Below are 19,366 nucleotides of genomic sequence, written 5' to 3' on the forward strand. Positions count from 1 at the left end.
CAATTGAATCGCAAAGGGGGGGGGACAGAAAAGGTGGTGCATGGATTAATATTTATTTACCAGGCACCATCAGAAACAAATTCATATGAGATTAAAATTATATTTTAACCTTGCAGTCGGTATATTATCCGATGAATTGTATCTATTATTTGATTAAAGCTTTCAGTCCTAGGTCATTAGTTAGACTCTAAGGAGGAATATATGGGGAAGGGAAACAGTGGGTGGCACTATACCCGCACTGACTTTATGGGAGTCGTAGACTCCTGGGAATATAACTGATGGAAATAAAAGGATCCTGCTTTCACTGAGGGGGAAAAATCCTTATGTTTAATTCACATTTGAAAGAATATAGGAACAACGGTCTCTGCTCTTGCGCAGGAGAATTTCCCAGTAGATGGTGCGCTACGTCTTCAGTGCTGGGGTGCAGTTTTAAACATGTTTAAAGATCCCTCTATATGGAGGATTAAATATGTAGCTCTTATTCTACACATGTGGTGTGTTTTTTTACTATTAATATTTTTAAAAACTAAACGTTCACTGCTCAGTTTATGCTGGAAAGGAACAAAACGATTGTCCTTAGAAAATATATCCATAAGAATGCATTAATTATTCTCTCCGCCTCTAAATAAAAAAATTGCCATACTTTAAATAAGTTTATATCTCAGTTTATTTATTGTTTATTTTGGGGTTGGGGAGCAAAGTGAAAAACGATTGCAAACGGCTTGCGCTATACCAGCCTGAGCTGCCTGTAATTTTGTAAAACATTCTGAGACTTCTCCTTCTGCAACATTTACACTGCTTGAGCACACATTACCCAGTCGCGGTCATTTCCATTTTACGGATGGAGAACTGAGGCTGAAAAACCAGGACTCTCCCAGAGCCACCCAACGGGTCTCCCCAAGGAGGTGGCACTAGAACCCAGCCCCCCCCTTTCCTCCTGATACCACCAAGATCTGAATTTCTAGATTTAGTTGATTGTTGGTTAAATGCTAGATAAATCCAGCACCTTGCCTGGAGAAAGCAAAGGGCTGTAAGAATATGAAAGAGACGGGGTTGCTTTGGGGTGCTAGGAACGGAAAAGAGGGTGGCAGGCACCCCTTAGATTGCTCCCCCGCTCCCCATCCACTTGCATAACCTATTAAGGAAGAAGCAACCGTTTTGGGGGGGGAGGGTGAGGGGACCCGTAATTTCTGATTGGCCGAGGGCACCTCCTGATTGACAGCCGTTCCGGTCCTTTGGGCTCCGCCCCGTCGCCGTCCCTTTATTGACACTAATGAGCAAGTTCTTCCCACCGGTCTCCTGCCTGGAAGTGCTGACAGATCAAGGCAACAAATTTCAATTACAAGCCCTAATTTGTGTCCGCAGAGCGTTTGTTACCCATGTCAGAGCTGTTTGGCCCCTCAGACGAAGCAGAGCTTGCAGGAAGAAGAGGAGGAGGAGGAGGGGGAGGAGGGAGAGGAGAAGAAGAAGAAGGGAAGCGCTGCTTTTCCAAAAAGGAATAGAGCGGGCTTGGGAAGAAAAGAGGAGGGAAAGGGAGAAGAGGAGGAGGAGGAGAAGGAACCCCAAACCTCTTTGGGCTGCCTGAAGTCGGATGTAAAAGAGAAGGAGGCGACGCGAAGGCGGACGGCGCGGCCTGGAAGGAGGCGATCAGGCGCCCGGGGAAGAGTGGCGGAGGGCTCCCAGCCCGGCCCGGGCATGGCGGAGAAAAGGCGAGCGTCCCCGTGCGCCATGCTGAGCCTCAAGGCGCACGCCTTCTCGGTGGAAGCCCTCATCGGCGCCGAGAAGCAGCAGCAGCAGCAGCAACAGGAGCAGCAGCAGCAGCCGCCGAAGCGGAGGAAAGTGGCCGGGGAAGAGGCGCCACCGAGCAGCTGCGGGAAGGGCGCCGCCGAAGGCGCGGACGCTTTGGCGCCCAGCGCCGAGACGGGGCCGGCCGCGGCCGAGAGGAGCTGCGGCGTCCGGGCTCTGCCTCCCGGTGAGTGAGCGAGGTAGCGCCCCGGCCTGTGTTGTTGCGGGGTGGGGTGGGGGGTGGGGAATGCCCCCTTCTTTCCGTGAAAGCCCGTCTCCCCAGGCGCCGTGAAAGCCCGTCTCCCCAGGCGCCCCGCTTCCGAAGGCTTCCCCCCGTCCTCGGGGGGCGATCGTACTCTCCTTGTACCCAAACCGAGCGGCCTCTCCGGGGACAGCTGTCCTGGCCCAGAGCTTGCCCTGGGTACCCTGCTAAAAACCAGGAGATCTTGACTGTGCCCAAGTGTGTCTCTCCCCCCCCCCCAGTTTTCCCAGGTCTGAGTGGGTGGGCGAGTGGGGGGAAAGATCAACCCGCTATTGTTTAAGAATACTTCCGATGGCGTGAGAATAACACACCCACCCTCTAACGATCGTTTTCATTATTCAGCATTAATTTTATGCACATTGTAATACATATCTGTCCTATGGGTTTCCTCATCTGGTTGAGTTCAATGGGACTTGATCCCAAAGAAGCGCCCAAAGGAATGCGAACACAAGAGTCTTGTGACGCTAAACCAAACGGGTTACAGTACTTGGTTTCAGACAGTGGGCACAAAATCAGGCCTGCGTAAATCTTACTGGTACCGAAAGGAATTATATACATGAGGGGTTTATCTTTAAATTACTGGTTGTGATAGTACTATTAGATGTTCTTAACTTTATCAGATAATTGCAGAGGGTTTTAACCCTTACTTAGCCTGACATATATGGCTCATCCTATTTTATTTTAGAGCTAATATCCATTAATAAATCATTCAGTTTATACAAAATCCAGCCTTAACGATTTCTAGCTGACATATTTTTTATTCTTAATAGGAATGCTCAAGCACACCCACTTATGTCTTAATTGTTCTGTTTAGGTGCCAAACTAATGAACAGATACTTTAATAACATTCTCGGTCTTTTTTCCACACTATTGTTTTCATATCTGCTTCAGCTTTAACTAATTAGAAACACAGAGGTTTTAAGTGCACCCAGGGTCAGAAGATGTTGGGTGTCTTTTATTAAATATCAAATAAACATATACGAATAATAATTATACGGAACAATACATTTCATATAATTTGTTTCTAGTCATTCATTTTTATTATTTTGGTGCCCTCCCACAAAAAATGGAACTAAAATGACTAGTATATTATCTTAGGGATTTATTTAGCGAGAAAATGGATTAACATCCCTTATAAAAATTAAGAAACCAGTTCCTTTTATATTTAATCCATTTCAAATCCTTAGGGTTTATTTTCAAATGTGTTTTGGATTGGAATGCTTGACTTTCTATTTTAGACTGCAATCCTATGCCCATGTATCTGGGCGTAAATTCTATTGAACTCAGTGGATCTTGCTGAGTAGCGTCTAGGGTCGCACGGCCAACCTGGGTGTAACCCACAGAAATCTTAAGAAAGTCTCTACAGTATAGTTGAAACGCCGATTTTATTGCTACGATCATGTATACTTTTATAGCATTTGGGCCTGCGCAGTTTTGCACCTCATAATCCCCGAGAAATGTTGCAGAACCTGCCCAAAAGTCCCCCAGCGAAAATGCACGTGTTAGTCGTTCAGCGAAGAAAATAGCCGTAGTTTATGAAAACTCAGGCCATCATAAAGATGCTGCAAGACTCTAATACTTGCAGAAAAACCGAGGATCTTAAAACTGCTGTTGCGCGGAGTTGCGCTATTATGGAGGAAAAGATGAACCTCGAACGAGATTGGCAGCTCGATCCTGACCCTGGTTCGGGATTTCCACTGACACCGACGGGCCTTCCTCGAAGCGAAGGCCCTCGACCTGCCAGGAGACGGGCTCGAGGTGGCCGGCTTCCTCCAAGCCGCCCTCTTTGACCCCAACAGGGGTTTCCTTCTGCTCGGAGGAAGGGCCACGTCTTTCGCAAGGAAGGACGCGCTTGCTTGCTACCGAAAGACCCCCCCCCCGACCCCGGCCCCCTTCCGGGGCTCGTCTCCCTGGTGTGGCGGTGAGGGAAACGGGCACTTCTTCTCTTCCCGCCTTCGGCCGGGCCCGGCGGCCTTTCTGCAAGCGAATCCCTTTCCTTGTGCGTTCTGGCCCCGCGCAGAGGAGCGCGCCAGGCTGCGCCCAAGCGAGCAAAAACGCGGCGCGGGGGAAGGCGCAGGACGCACGTGCCGCTGGGAGAAGGAAGGGGGCCCCGGCTTGGCCCTTTCCCGGCTTGGCCCGTGATCCCTAGAAGCGCCGGCCTTTCCCCAGAAGGCGCGCAAGGCAGCAATAAGGGCACATGGCGCCCCTCGCCCCTCGAGGTTTGGCGCCGGCCTTTCCCGAGTAGCCAAAGACGCGCAAGGCAGCAATAAGGGCACATTGCGCCCCCCGCCTCTCGAGGTTTGGCGCCTCCGGGCCTCGCGTTTCTTTGCCCGGCGCTCTCTCTAATCCGTCGCCCGCTTTCCCCCTCCTGCAGGTGGCTGCGAGGACAGCTTCCTGAGCGCTGCGTCGCCGCCGCTGTCCCCCGGAGGCCCCGCCAAGGCCAAAGGCTCCTCCCGGCCTGCTTCTCCCTTGCTGGCCCCGCCGGTGCCTCGCGTCGACCTGCAGGGCGCCGAGCTCTGGAAGCGCTTTCACGAGATCGGCACCGAGATGATCATCACCAAGGCGGGGAGGTAAGGAGCGAAACGCGAAACGACACGAGCAGAGCAAGGCCTCCCGGACCCAGCCAGAAAGACTGGCCGAAACACTTGGGAAAGAGCGGCAGGCCCGCAGCGCCCTTAGGCGCCTTTCCCGCTTTCGCCAAGGGCGCTGCGCCACTTGGAGACGGGCCGAGGTTTTGCGTTTCCTCTCCTGGCAGAGATTTGCCTCCGCGCGAAATTTCGTTGCGAATGCCATGCATCCATTTTGCGCACTCTTGACAGTTCTCTCCCTCACATTCAGCCGGAGGGGGTTGCCTCAAAACAGTACCATTCATCCCTTAACAGCCTTTGTTTATCTGCTTAACAACCCTAAAAGGTGTTTTATTTCCCTCTGTTACTCTAAACTACTCGTGAGCAGGTCTTTGTAAACTGTTGAGTTCTGTGTCCTTTGTTTAAGGTTTGGTTATTAGATAGGTCATTCTGCCCGGACCTAGACATACTGATTTTAAAGTAAATGGCAATAAGGCTTTGCAAACTAACAGGAGTACTTGAAATAAAATCACTTGATTTAAAATTGAATTGTTTACAAGTGATGGGGTCATTTTAGAAGTGAGCCATCTGCCTCTTGAGAAGTCTGTATTGACTCTGTAGAAATATATATAAGACATGTTTATAATTACAGTGGTACCTCGGGTTAAGAACTTAATTCGTTCCGGAGGTCTGTTCTTAACCTGAAACTGTTCTTAACCTGAAGCACCACTTTAGCTAATGGGGCCTCCTGCTGCCGCCACACCACCAGCATGTGATTTCTGTTCTCATCCTGAAGCAAAGTTCTTAATCTGAGGTAATATTTCTGGGTTAGCAGAGTCTGTAACCTGAAGTGTATGTAACCCGAGGTACTACTGTACAGTGCCTGACATTTTTAGCATGATTAAAACTATACTAGATGTTTTCTGAGTAGAGTATTGCAGAAGATCAAGTCAAATCCATATATACAGGAGAACCCACTGATCTCTCTTGGTTTTGCAATGTGGATGGCTTAAGGTGTTACACGTATGTTGCAGCATGTTGTTTCACAAGATAGCTTTCTCCACCATCTTAATTAAATACAAAGTCTTTATGCTGCGGAAGCTGGATGTTTAAATTGCCTCTTAATTTCTATAATGCTTAAAGTTGAGAATACGATCCCAAATCTGTCAATATGTCAAAATGAATTAAGCAAATTGATTTACAAAGCTGGATAGGCCACAGTCATTTCAGATGATATAGAAACATGTGGACTTCTAGGTTTCCTGTTCATTATGTTAAAGGGCATGAATGCTAGGTTCTTAAAAGAACTTTTTTCCTTCCCTTTCCAAAGGATACACATGGTAAAAACCTGCACAGTATAAAAGTATCTGAACTTATTAGAAATTACAGAAACATATTTTATTGAATCCATATGTTACCTTCTACATTTTCAGAGGGGCTTTATTAATGATTGAAGTGCAGTCTTAAACAGCACAAGGCAACATTTGTCTTAAAAGTTGTCCTGTCAAAATTTTTCTTTTTTATCTTACAGGTGCACTCAAATAACAGCAAGAACTAGTTAGCAGCAGCTAGTTTTGCCCTCTTTTTTAGTTAGCCATGATGTCAATAACTTCTTTTCCCCTTCCAAAATCTAACTTTGATTTCATGCATTTCCAACAACATCAGTAATACAAGAAAATAGCAATGCACATTCATTTGTATAGAAAGAAAAATATAACATGCCTTTGTGAAAAATATCCTCCAAAACAGATGAATAGAGACAGGTATCAGGTATATGTTAATTTGAAAATAAAATGTATTTTAAACTTCTACAACCTGTAACCACTTCAGCGTGATTCTAGCAAAGCTTCACATGTGCACCTTTGTATTAGTGTAGATTTGATATCAATTCCTGTCCCTAAGAAAATGAACTTTATAATATCTAAAAATGAAGATTTTACATATCTTCTGAATTCATAGAACACATCCCTTGGCTTAAACGATCCCTCTGCAAGCCCAATTGAAATGAATGGGAGCTGTGCTCTTTGATTGTACTTTGTCTATACTAGTATACTAAATCCTATGGCATTGTCATGATTCAATATTTAGACTGTCATTCCATAGAATTCCATTATAGAATTGCTAATTGTTTGATATTGTTAAATAATAAAAAGGCTGCAGTCCCAAGCATATTTATGCGATCTGCAGAGAAACCAGAGTATATTTATTAGAGAGTAAGTTCCTTTGAAGTTAGTGGGGATTTCTTATGAGAAAACAGGTTAGGATTGCAACTCAAGTAACTAATTCACCTTCTAGTGAAATCCTATTCATGTCTACACAGAAGTAAGCCCCGTTGAGTTTAATGGGATTTACTCCCAGTTAAGTTTGTATAGGACTGCAACCTTACACTTAAATTGTAGCCCAATCCTGATTGCAATTCTGCAGAAGTAAATCCCATTCATTTGAATGGGACTTGTTTCTAATGTCATCTTATGCATATAAGGAAAGGCCTACTGGATCAGACCATAGACCATTTAGTCCAGCATTCTGTTTTCCCGCTGGGCAACTAGATGCCATTGGGAAACCCGTGAGCAGGCGATGTTCACAACGACACTCTTCTTGGTTCATGGTTAATACTCTCTGAAAAATACTTTTAATGTGATCTAGGTAATCAGTACAAGCCTGCACTGGAAATAAGAAACAAGCATCACCCGTGAGGCTGCTGCTCATTCAATACATAGTTGTGTACATGGGGAAGAGGCTCATTGCATACAAAGCGACTGCTGGATGCAATGATCTATTTGGCCCGTGGCTTAGAAAATACTTCAATTTGTTTAGAATCCAAACTGCAATCTCCGAAAAATCTGTTCTTTTGTGAACTACAGTTCCAAATTAAGCACATGTTTTCATAGAATTACCTTTTTTTAAAAAAAAAAAAAAAGAAACCTGCTAAAAGAAAATCTCCATTGAAAAATGCTTAGCAATTGCATCTGAATGATTTGGCAGTTTGCTCTTTGAAGAAATTTCAGGGCAAAAACACAAGTGTTGTTCAGCAAAAAAAATTGAAATCCATGGAGGCGTGTGTCATAAGTCTATTTTGTGAATGAGTATAATTATTTAAAAAGAGAAACTTCCCACAAATAACTTTAAATGAAAAAGAATTGGAGGTAGATTCCACAAACATGTTGCTGTTTCTGTATTCCATGTCTGTTTTTTATTAAATGCTCTTCTTTTTCTGTGTTCAGACGGATGTTTCCTGCAATGAGAGTGAAAATTTCAGGCCTAGACCCTCATCAGCAATACTATATTGCCATGGACATCGTCCCTGTGGATAACAAAAGATACAGGTAATTGCGGTATATAAGACTTTGGGATATCAGGAACTGCAGAAGAATATTGCTAGTTTGGAAATTAACAGAAGGTTGTGCTTAACTCCCAAATTCCTATCTTCATCTCCCTGCATGAAAAATAAGTGCCTTGTGCCAAGCACGTGAGAACAATCAAGGCTTGTTTTATTGAACTGCTTTGTACATTGGCTCATATTTTGAACACATTCTACATTATCCGAATCGTATTCCCCCCCCGCCCCCCATCACAAGCTGCTGTTCTTGAGCCCCCTTACTTGGGAATACTTATTGAAGCTGGGAAGACTGGGGTGGATTGTCCATAACCTGTATAAATCACTATTCTAACCCAGTTAAAGAACAGCACTATAAGAGAATATTGCGTATTTTCAGTGGCTATTCAGATAGCAGTTCTCTGCATAATGTTATTAAACATTGATAAGTAAGTGCAAAAAAACTTAAATTCTGTGCTAAACATATAACTTACTTGAACTATTAAATTATTTCAAGAGAGTGCTTGTATGAGGCACAGGTTCGAGTATAATTGCAGAATAGCACTTTTGGTGGCTTTCTTTGTTTAGTTATTTAACAGCATTTCTGTCTGTGCAGCCATTTGGAATAATTGGCTAGTAGCTATCAGTAATCACTCCTTAAATGCTTTAACATAAGGTCTTGATCATGTAGACCTCGACCAAGGCAATGCACGTCTAAGTAATCATTTCCCTCTAGAACTCCTGGCATGAATTTGTAGGAATGGGAACACAGTGACTTCTTTTAGCAATTTAAGAGATGACAGATCTGCATCCCAAGTATATTTGCTGTTGCATTAAAGAAGGGTTGCCCAAATGGTTCTCCGTGTTCTTGCCTATTAGCACTTTTAATGATACCATCATTAGAACAGTTTTTTTAATTCTTTCGTTAAGAAGCCCAAGTTATCAAACTTAAGGAAGATAGCTTCCTTATGCTTAACTTTCCTACTCCCAGTTCTCTCAGTCCTGTTGTATAAATAGGTTCAGTCATGTCTTCTATATGGTCTGAAGTTTTTGCTCCTTTTTTAAACCAGTCATCTTTCTGTACAGTACGTATTATGTGCAGTTATTATTTCTGTTTTACGTTTGACAAGTTTCTCAGCAAACTGACATTTCAAAAGTGAGGGCAAACTTGCAGTTCTGTTATAGACTGAATGATATTAAGGAACAGAGAATGCTTTTTGGTCCAGGCTCTGATATGGACAGCAAAGCCTGTGTCCATTTTTTTTCTGGCAGAGAATGTTGTGTACGCTCATACCTCATGAGTTTATGGAGCGTTAACCACAAGTGTTGTGAAAACTGGGATATTTTTGTTGTTGATGATGACTTTCTTATCTGCCCTTCAACATAAGTGAGCTATGTCAATTTAAAAATGTAACATTAAAACAGTTTAAAGCAAATTACTGTTATAAGAATAGGGTAGGTACTGAAAATATCTCAGGTGTCATAGGCCAAGATGTGTGTCTTGAGCATGTGACAGATGCAAAATGAAGGTGCCATTTGAGCTTTTGCATTGACACAGAGCTCTGTATATTCATTGGAGAGTGCTACCATTTTTTGCTTGTAGCCATTTCATGAAAGTACCCATGAGACATGCTTCCAACATAATTTACTCATGGTTGTAATACCAGGCTGTGACTCCAGCATTAATTTGGGGAAAAATCTATGCAACTCTCTGATACTTTCTTAATATATGGAATATTGCTGCTTTCAGATGGCCTGGTTCACTTCTACGTTTTGACAGAATATCTGGATTTAAATAGTTAATTTAAATGTGTCAGAATAATTAGGATCATCATGGTTTTACTTTATTTTATTTAGGTTGTACCTTGCACTAGCAGGAGCATGGCATAATTATGCTTGCTTTGTGGGATAGTTGAATTTGTTTGCCCTTGCCACATTGTTATTAAATTTCCATCAAATATTTGTCCCTGTATATAAAAGGGAAACACTGGATACACTGTTTAGTGAGTCTTAAAATTGTATAACTGGATGGATTGTAGTCTGTAATCTTTCCTTTGGCTCAACATAAACTAGATTGTTTTTTAAAGATCAGTGTCTTGGGTCTAAATTGGAGTCAGATAACATTTGATGAGTTAGTCTAAGCGTACAAACCTAAATAAGGCTTTCTTCAGAGGAGATCCCATTGAACTTGATAAGTATTCATGAACGCTCATACATTTGGCATATTTTTTGCAATGGCATATATCTAAAGTTAGCAACAACATATTTCAAGATTGAAATTAGTAATGAAATTAAATCACCAGTAGATTGGTTTGACTGAATTTTATGTCCGCGATTCACACACGCAGATGATTTTGTTGTACATTTCAGTCTTTCTATATGTCAGACGGCATACTCATTTCCTCCCCCCCTTTCTTCTTGAACTGAGGTAGAAAGCTTTTAATATAACGGATTTAATTAAAATTAAAATGACTAATATTATTTTAAATGGTTTAAATGGGACCAGCGCTTTGTAGATTGTGTCCCTAGGATCAGATTCTGAGTTCTTGTGAGCAGAACATGGGATGTTTCCTCTGTATGTGGTGTGTGTGGGTGAGACAGATAGGTGTTTTTCACTGATTTCTCCCTTTTTCCTGCTATCCCCTTCACCTCCTGAACATCTGCTCTGTGGGGTAGGGGGCCATCTGGAATAGGTAGTGGTGGTGCTGGATCTGCAAAGGGAAGGGGAATTGATGAATCAGCCAGCAGGAGTGTTTGCTAGGACTGCAACCTTTCAGCAAACGGTAGGAGCCTTTCCATTTGAAGAAGGGACACTTGGAATTCAAGCCAGTGATCCCAGTTCTGCTTCTCTTGATGTCAAGGCCATTATTCAACTATAAACAGTTTAAAATAAATTCCTGGTATTTAATAATTCATTATTTAAGCCCAGTTAATGTTTAGTGCTGTTGTAAATATAAGAAATGAAATGTTGAGATAATACTTAGGGCCATAGTACAGTATAGTTTGCAAATAGAAAAATGACAGTGATTTTTAAAAAAGTTTCTGTAATAAAATAGATTAGGTTATGACCGCATCACTGCAATAGATCTCCCCATTCCAGTAATTGTGAGACCCCAGTGACCAGTTCTAGTGCCCTGAAGTGTTTTAGTATTCACTGCAGCCCAGCACATAATTCCAGCTTGCAAGAATTCTGTGTTTGCAGTTGCATATAGATAGGCCTTTGGCTTGTGTATAGGTGTAAGAAGGCATCAATTCCGACCTGTGTTTGCTGGGGGCAGTGCTGTTTCCAGTCTGCTGCAGTTCGGCTTCTGACAAAAGCTTCATTATTTGTCTTGCTTTCTTCTGTCGCAGAATTTTACATAGATAATTATGCAATTAATTTCGTAATTGCATTATGTTTACATTACTCTCCACCGTTCATTTCAGTGCAAATGAAACACAGTGCAAATGAGATGAGGGGAGTTATCAATTACGTATCATTTTCAGACTGAAAACAAGAGCGACAATGAATACTGATAATTATTGCTGGATTGATTTTTGTTCCAGTCATGGGATGAATAAGTGGCCATTGCCAAGTTCTCCCATTTCTGTTGGAATTCTCTGACATCCTTAGATTTTTAAAATACTTTATAAGACAAAATTTCCATTTTGTCTTGATTGTGTCAGCTGTCATTACTTGTGCCACATTACAATTAAACAATTATATTTTCAGTGTGAGAGCAAATAGCCCTTACAATGTTTACTCCCTTTTAGAACTAAATGTCCTAAAATTTAAACGCACATGAAAAAGTTAAGGCTATTTTAGAATGCTTTAAAAAGTTTCACCTTACAGAGGTTTTAATAACGACTGAAAATACTTCATAAATATATTCATTGGCTCAGTTTTCAATAAATTATTTTAAATGGATTGACCTATAAGTGAAAATATTATTCTGGTTATAAGATAAAGCTCAGAATTATTGTAATTTTGTGGCCTTTAAAAGAGATCTTCCTAGAATTTTGTTTTCAGTTGAAACAATCCATTTGTAATGTTAAATATTAGGCTACAACTTTTCCTGAATTCCTCCTGATATTTACCGTAGCTAATTTGTGCAACCCCCAGTTGAAGATTTTCAACAACTAGTTTAATTTGGGGAAAAGGGCTAAATAAAACAAAAATAGTCAGTACCAAACTGTTTTTCTCCTTTATAAATAAATACTGCTGCCTAGAAGTGAGTCGCTCTTTCTCCTTCCCTCATCTATTTTTTCTCCCTCCTCTTGCTTCTCCACAACGATTAACCAATGCCACCACATTATTTCCATTCTGAATCTCATGCATATTGGGTTTCTTTCTACAGGTATGTTTATCACAGCTCCAAATGGATGGTAGCTGGGAATGCTGATTCGCCAGTTCCTCCCCGTGTGTACATCCACCCAGATTCACCCGCCTCAGGAGAGACTTGGATGAGGCAGGTGATTAGCTTTGACAAACTGAAACTTACAAACAATGAACTGGATGACCAGGGACACGTGAGTATATTATTTTCTACAGTGCGCATTTAATCATCAATTGTTTTTTGTTTTTTTTTTTTTTAAAAAAACAACAACAGTTCTTTTTGACCTATACTCTCACATTAGCAAAAATTGATTGATTTTGTGAAGCTTAGGGCAGGTTAGATACAGACATGTTTCCCTTCCCCGCCACAACAATTCATCCGTAACTGTGTGTCATTTCCCCTTGTAGAATGATTTGGACGGTTGGAGAAGCAGAACCGAGCTTCCTAAGTAAGGGCTCATCTGTACTTCTGCTCTTCCAGCTGCCTTTCCCCTAGGGAAAACTACTCTTTAGCGCTCAATCAGAACAAGTGAAATCGGGTTTTCAGCAGATTTCTGTTTGTTCTGATTTAAAGCTAAAGAGCGGGTTTTCCCTGGGAAAGGAACAGGGCAAGGGAGAAACTGCTTGGATTCTTGCCTAGAAAACCGCTTGGATCTGTGCTTCCTACAAGCAGAAGTATGGATAGGCCCTAAATTAACTTAACTGAAAGTGCAGTTCTACCTGAACACATTGGCATTGTATTCATAGTCTTCAGATCCCCCTCTGTAAGGTGAAACAATATGTCTGTACTTAATGTGAACATCTTCAATATCTAGCAGCCTTAGCTGGGCAAAATAAAATTCAATTAATGATTTTTTAGAAATAAAATCATTTGTGTGAAAGCCTCGTGAGGTGTTAATAACAGTATTTAAAAGGAGCAACACAAGATCTACGTTCCCTCTGATAGTGATTTATTACCTACCTTATGGAGCAAGACCTTTTCACAGCTGAAGCTCATTACTTCTGCAACACTGGAAGGGAATTGTGCAGTTAAGTGTTCTGTTTGCAAGCTCCAGATTGTTTAGCTATGACAACACCTCACATGACAAAATACACTATGGTAATATTTCATTTTCTCTTCAATGCTTATGAGATGGAAGATAGACAGGCGAACTAATACCTTTCAGTTAATCCTTAAAATATCCACGTTTCCTGCCTTGGTAAAAATTATATAAAATGGTTTTGAGACAGGACTCTTTGAGCATTTTGAAAATTCATTAATAAAGGAATACATTAACCTCTTTTAAAGAGAACACTGCTGTGGATTTCTAAAAACTGAGGGATGTGATGGCCATCCTAATATTCTTACAGACATGACCACACTCTTGTGAGAACGCTTCCCTCTTGGGCACATGAGGGAAGGATTTGCATGCTATGATTTCTTCAAGGCCACCTCTGGCTGTTTTGTAGCCCTAATCCATACTGAATACTCTAAGCACTTTGAGAGTCTGTAATTTTGTTTAATGAAGTTATGAATGAATCTGCTACTTCTTCTTCCACGAGCAAGTTGTTAGCCAAATTGTTGGGAATTACTTGTACAAAATCAGCTACTTTTGAGTTCTAAGGAAGGATGAAATTACAAGGTAAATGGCCAGTTGTTTTAGAATGTCTGGCAATACAGCGGTGCTGATTTTAGTTCAGTCAAGGCTGTATGGAATTTTGACGCACATAACTATGTTTTGCACTTTGCCTGAGTCTCCCCCCCCCCCGGCATTCCACGAGTAACAGTTCAGAGATAGGAGTTGGAAATTGGAATGCCTGGCCAATTGTTTTGTAAACGTCAATATGATGTTTTAGAAAATAAACAAAGCACCCCATAATACATTTTTGTAAGCCAGCTGAAAGCTAATTTTAACTTTTTGTCTCTGTAACTTTGAGCACTAGTTTGTCCCTAGGTTGCTGGGGTTTGATTCTGCAATCATCAGGTGAATTAGATGGAAGAGGAATATTTATTTATTTAAAAATTATATATATCCTGTTCTTCCTCACTAAGGAGATCGGAACAGTGTAAAGTAAAAACAGTAAAATATAACAGGCAATATATACCCAGCAGACTATTTCAGTTTCAGTTCAGCGAGCCAAAATATCTGAGAGAGCTTATTAAAAAGAGAGGCTTTAATTTCTCTCCTGAATATAATCAGCAAGGATCGGAATGCATTTCCTTGGGGTGGGGTGAGAGAGTTTCAGAAGTGAGGTCTGCTTTTTTCTGCACGGTCACCTTATGAATACCTGTAGGGACAGGAACTGTCTAGAATGCTTTACTTCTAGGTCAGAATTATATGGAGAAAGACATTCAGACAAACTGGTTTCCAGCCACTTAGAGCTTTTTAGAACTCACACTTCAGATCGTATTCAGAAATTAATAGGAAGCCAAGGCAGTGAGTACAAAAGTGGTGCTTGGAGTGGGAAAAACATGAACCCTATATTTCACCTCCAAATCAAGTCTGGTTGTTGCATTCTGAACGAGTTCACATTTCTTAACTGCGTTCAAAGGCAGAGTGCCATGTAGAAATCAAGATATGAGAGGTGACTAATACACAGATCACCATAGCAAGTTTGAGGGGTCCCAGAAAAGAGATGCAGCTGGCATGCCAATCTTAATTCTGCAAAGGTGCTTCTGACTGAAGCCTGACAACCCAGGTCCAAAGCTGGGTCCAAACACATTCTCAAGCTGCAAGGCTGTGTTATGAGAGGGAGTGTAGCCCCTTTTGTGGCAGCAGTTGGACACTGAAACTGATACCTTCTGTACTGAAGAACCTCTGTTTTGCCCAGATTTAGCTTTAGTTTGTTAGTCCTCATCCTGCCCATAACTGACATCTGAGCTAGCACTGGTCTAGAACATCTACAACCTCATTGATATCATTAGAAAGAGAGACGTAAAGCTGAGCAATAGATACAGGTGAATTAACTCTATTTCAGGAGCACTGTTGCATGCCTATGGCTACTATGAATAGGAGTACAGTGGTACCTCGGGTTACATATGCTTCAGGTTATATATGCTTCAGGTTACATACGCCGCTAACTCAGAAATAGTACCTTGGGTTAAGAACTTTGCTTCAGGATGAGAACAGAAATCGTGCTGCCGCGGCGCGGCGGCAGCAGGAGGCCCCATTAGCTAAAGTGGTGCTTCAGATTAAGAACGGACCTCCGGAACGAATTAAGTACTTAACCCGAGGTACCACTGTAATAGTATTGGATATTAAATAATGAGGCACTTGTAAAGAAATAAAGTAGGGTATAGGGTGCAGTATATCAGGCCCCATCATTTCAAATAAACTCTAAGAGCCAAACATGGGAGACTCCTATTATTGAGTTTTATTCAGCAAAGGTTCTGGAGTCTGCAGTTGACCCTGCATGAATTGATTGCTTATAATCATTATTTTCATTGGACGCAGCAGGTAGACAAACCTCTGTGAGTTAGATAATGGTAGTCTACAAACAAAGTCTCAGGATGGAAAGAGCAAGTTTCCATATTGTGTGATAATGAGGTTTAACTTCTTTCCCCGCTGAATTGAAAACTCTATCGTGGTTGGAATTCTTTGAGCACTCCACTTTAATGAGTACTTCAGCTTGGAGGAAAGTCAAGTAGCTTTTTCCTAGAGTATTTCAAAATACACATTGAACTGATTCAGTCCCGAAATGTGCCTTGAAAATTAGAATATAGGTTTTGGAGACAAAAGATTTTATAAGAAATTCATCTTTCTAAAATTGGAAAGTTTGCAAAGAATGTCATTTATTGTTACCAGAAAATGCAGAAATATAAACCAGAGAACTGGCTGTTCCAACGTGTATACTTTCATTCTTTTGCTTTACAGCAGAATGAAAAAGTGTTTTGAGATGGCTGAAAGATTGCCCATGCAGAAACACACAGGGGAAATTTTTTCTTATATAAATGCAGGGAGGAAAGTTGGAGGTAGAGTTATACAAGCTGGTATTCAGAACTGTTATACTCTTGCAAAATAAATTACTGAAACATTCTTAGCACAGTGCTTATTCCCAGTTGGAGCAATGATGAGTAAGGATGCATAAATATTTTGTGGATGGCACCCTGTTTGCTCACATTTGGATGAGACAAAGAATATCACCACACTTACCTTACTCATTACTACAGTTGCTCCTTTCCCTAATTTAGTACAGAACCAGAGATGCAGAATATAGATAATTTAGTCTTTTTGATACAAAAGGTGCCTCCAGTTTTCATCATTATTATTTTTTTTTTTGCTTTTTTAAAAAAGGCAGATCTGTGGCACAAACAGCCCCTCAAATAAGTAATCAATTTGTTAAGTATTACTCTTCTCTGTACTGTTCTTTGAACCAGACATAGTGTAGGAACATATATGCCTGAGTGGTGGGCATGCCCAACTTACAGGAATTCTGAACTGGTTTTTAGGGGAATACAATTAATAGTGAATTAAAAAAAAATCAAAATAATGCAGCAGTTAGCCCTTCTTAATATAGTCACTGATGAAAATAAAGCTCTGCAAAACAAAGATTTAGTTTGCCTTCACAGCAGTTAATAGGCAACAATGCTAGCACGCACTCTGAACAATTTAGAGGGGCTTAGTAAAGAAAAGTAGTATACTCTAATCTGGCCTTATTTGAAAAATTGGCAGAAAAACACTGACTAGCAACCAATCAAAACAAATGCATAGATCTGTTTGGTATGACCTTATTGCATAAACAAATCAACAGAAAGTTGCTTAAAGAAGCCCACCGATTATATACGTCCGTCCACTTACAGATGATATAGCAGCATCAAGGAACACAGGGAAGATGAGGTTATTTTGCAAAGGGAAATAGGGAAAGATAAAATTTTAGATTCAAGACATTTGACATTCAACATTTGAAGTTCACAGATACTCTTAATACAGGCATCCCCAAACTCAGCCCTCCAGCTGTTTTGGGACTACAACTCCCACCATCCCTAGCTAACAGGACCAGTGGTCAGGGATGATGGTAATTGTAGTCCCAAAAACATCTGGAGAGCCGAGTTTGGGGATGCCTGCTCTAATATTAAACTCCACTATGTATTGGTCCCATACTCTCGCAAGCATTACACACTCTTAAGACTGTTGCTTAGGTATTATTTTCTGTTGCTGACTACCAGCTGTGTGTTTTCTTGTTATTTAAAACCAAGGGCAGAATGGGAAGTTTGTATGCCTATATTTTATTTGCAGATTTGGAATTAAAATGGAGCGTTGGTTGCAATATTTGTTAGTTTCCTTTTTCTTTTTAAGACAGGTTTATGGATAAGATAATAAATAAAAACAGGGAATTGTGTTAACTTTATTGATACTATCTCCATACGTATAGTATGTATACTTTATCATGTCGTTTAATAAAAGAAAGTTTGAGAACTTCAAAAGAAAACATTTTTATATATTGTATCTGCACTTGTTCCAAAAATTTCAACAGTATTCTAAAATAGCCTCTTTTTGTCATGCTTATGAAATTATAGCTCAAAGCATGAACGCATCACTAAATAGAACACAAAAAATCCTGCCAACATATTAGCATTTTTAAAATCTTGCAATATCTTAAGTCTGTGATTCAGCACAAAACTAGTCAGGCTAAGCTTACTAATCTGTTGCCTCAGCTTTTAAGTGGCTAAAAATATAAACTGATAACATTTGATGATAGCAACACCTGTTGGTTGTCGTTGACTCCAGCTGGTTGGATATATAGGTGAATGTTCCAGGTGCAACTGGGGTTCTAAATGTGGATTAACTGTTAATGATTCATCAGGTTTTTCATGTGCGGAGGCTACAAAAATGGGGGTGAAATTATGGCCAGGATCAAAAGATTAACTCCTGCATGGGAAAGCTGGCAACTGTAACTGGAGTTAACTGTTTTCTATTTCAAGACATAAACAGAGATCCCCTTCTATGTGTCTTGCACAAGACATACCCACAATTTAGCTGAAGCAGAGCAATGAGAGCAGTATTTTTCTGCATGTAATCCTCTCGATCTTGACCACAAATTATAGAGCTGTAAAGTGCAATTTTGACCATTTGCTGTTGCAAAGCTAAACGTTTGTGGGTGATGGATATTTTGGGTACATTTTGCAGAATATCTATAGTAATCTGTAACCACACCACTGGATTGGCTAGGTTTTAGCTGATTCAGGTTACAATCCTGTTCTCGTTCACCTTGGAGTAAAACTTGGTAAACTCAATGTAGCTTACTTCTGAGTGGGAACATACAGATTTGCACTAGTAGACTCACTGATTTCAAAGCTTTCATTATAGTAAGGGTGCATCTCTATGCTACAAGGCAGGAACATTGGAATGAGAAGTAGAAGAGGGAACACAAAGATTCACAATATATTTCTCTCTAGTCTTTGTTGCTAATCCAAAATTATTGTGTGTGTGTGTGCGTGTGCACGTGTCTGCGTACTCAAATCTGAAGTTTACTAAAGATTGCCTATCTGTAAAACTGTAGGTGTGGGGGACTGGTTCTTGATGCTATGAAAGTGGTGGTGAAATCTAGCTTTACAGGTGCTTTACAAACACTTTAGAAATGTTGTGTGCTTTAATAGAAGCTCTTTGTAATTTCGGATTTGGAATCCATCAGGCCACGCACAGCTGATTTTATAATCTTGCATTATATCATTTATATCATGTATCAGTGTAAGAAAAAATTCAGTGTGTTTGACAGCACAATGCTATGCATTCCTGCTTAGACACTTCGTTCAGTGAGGATTATTTCCACGTAAATGTGTATAGAGTTGCAACCTCAGTCAGGGAATTCATCTCCCACTGATGAATTTCATTGTGAAGATAAAAGCTATCCGTTCTCCACTTCCCTGAGCAGTGAGAAATTCCAGAGATGCAACGTTTTCCTAGGTTTGGCGTTGTTTCAAAAGAATTCGCTGTACGTTTTTTAGTATTTGAGTTCCTTTGCAAATATGCATAGGTGAGTGGTGGTGGTGGAGGATGGTTTCGTGTCACCAGCCATGGGACCTTTGGTCAGTCATGTTGTTGCTGCTTCCCAGGAGAGGGAGGGACAACACATTGGGGAGGTTGGCACGGTGCTAACACACTGGCCAAGTCAATTTGGAACTCCTGCCAGTCCATTTGCAC

The 19,366-nt window shown here is 41.0% G+C and overlaps 1 protein-coding gene across 1 annotated transcript in view; it reads left to right on the forward strand.

Moving 5' to 3' along the window:
- Positions 1–1,261: 1,261 nt before the first annotated feature.
- TBX18 (T-box transcription factor 18) overlaps positions 1,262–19,366 on the forward strand; it is a 31,990-nt gene continuing 13,885 nt past the window's right edge. The window contains exons 1-4 of the mRNA XM_082216943.1: positions 1,262–1,972; positions 4,422–4,617; positions 7,839–7,940; positions 12,268–12,439. Of these exons, the coding sequence (XP_082073069.1) occupies positions 1,696–1,972; positions 4,422–4,617; positions 7,839–7,940; positions 12,268–12,439 (747 nt within the window). The 5' untranslated portion in view covers positions 1,262–1,695. The remainder of the gene's footprint in view (positions 1,973–4,421; positions 4,618–7,838; positions 7,941–12,267; positions 12,440–19,366) is intronic.

The sequence above is a fragment of the Podarcis vaucheri genome (assembly GCF_965113315.1).
Source record: "Podarcis vaucheri genome assembly, chromosome: 3".
Lineage (NCBI taxonomy): Eukaryota > Metazoa > Chordata > Lepidosauria > Squamata > Lacertidae > Podarcis > Podarcis vaucheri.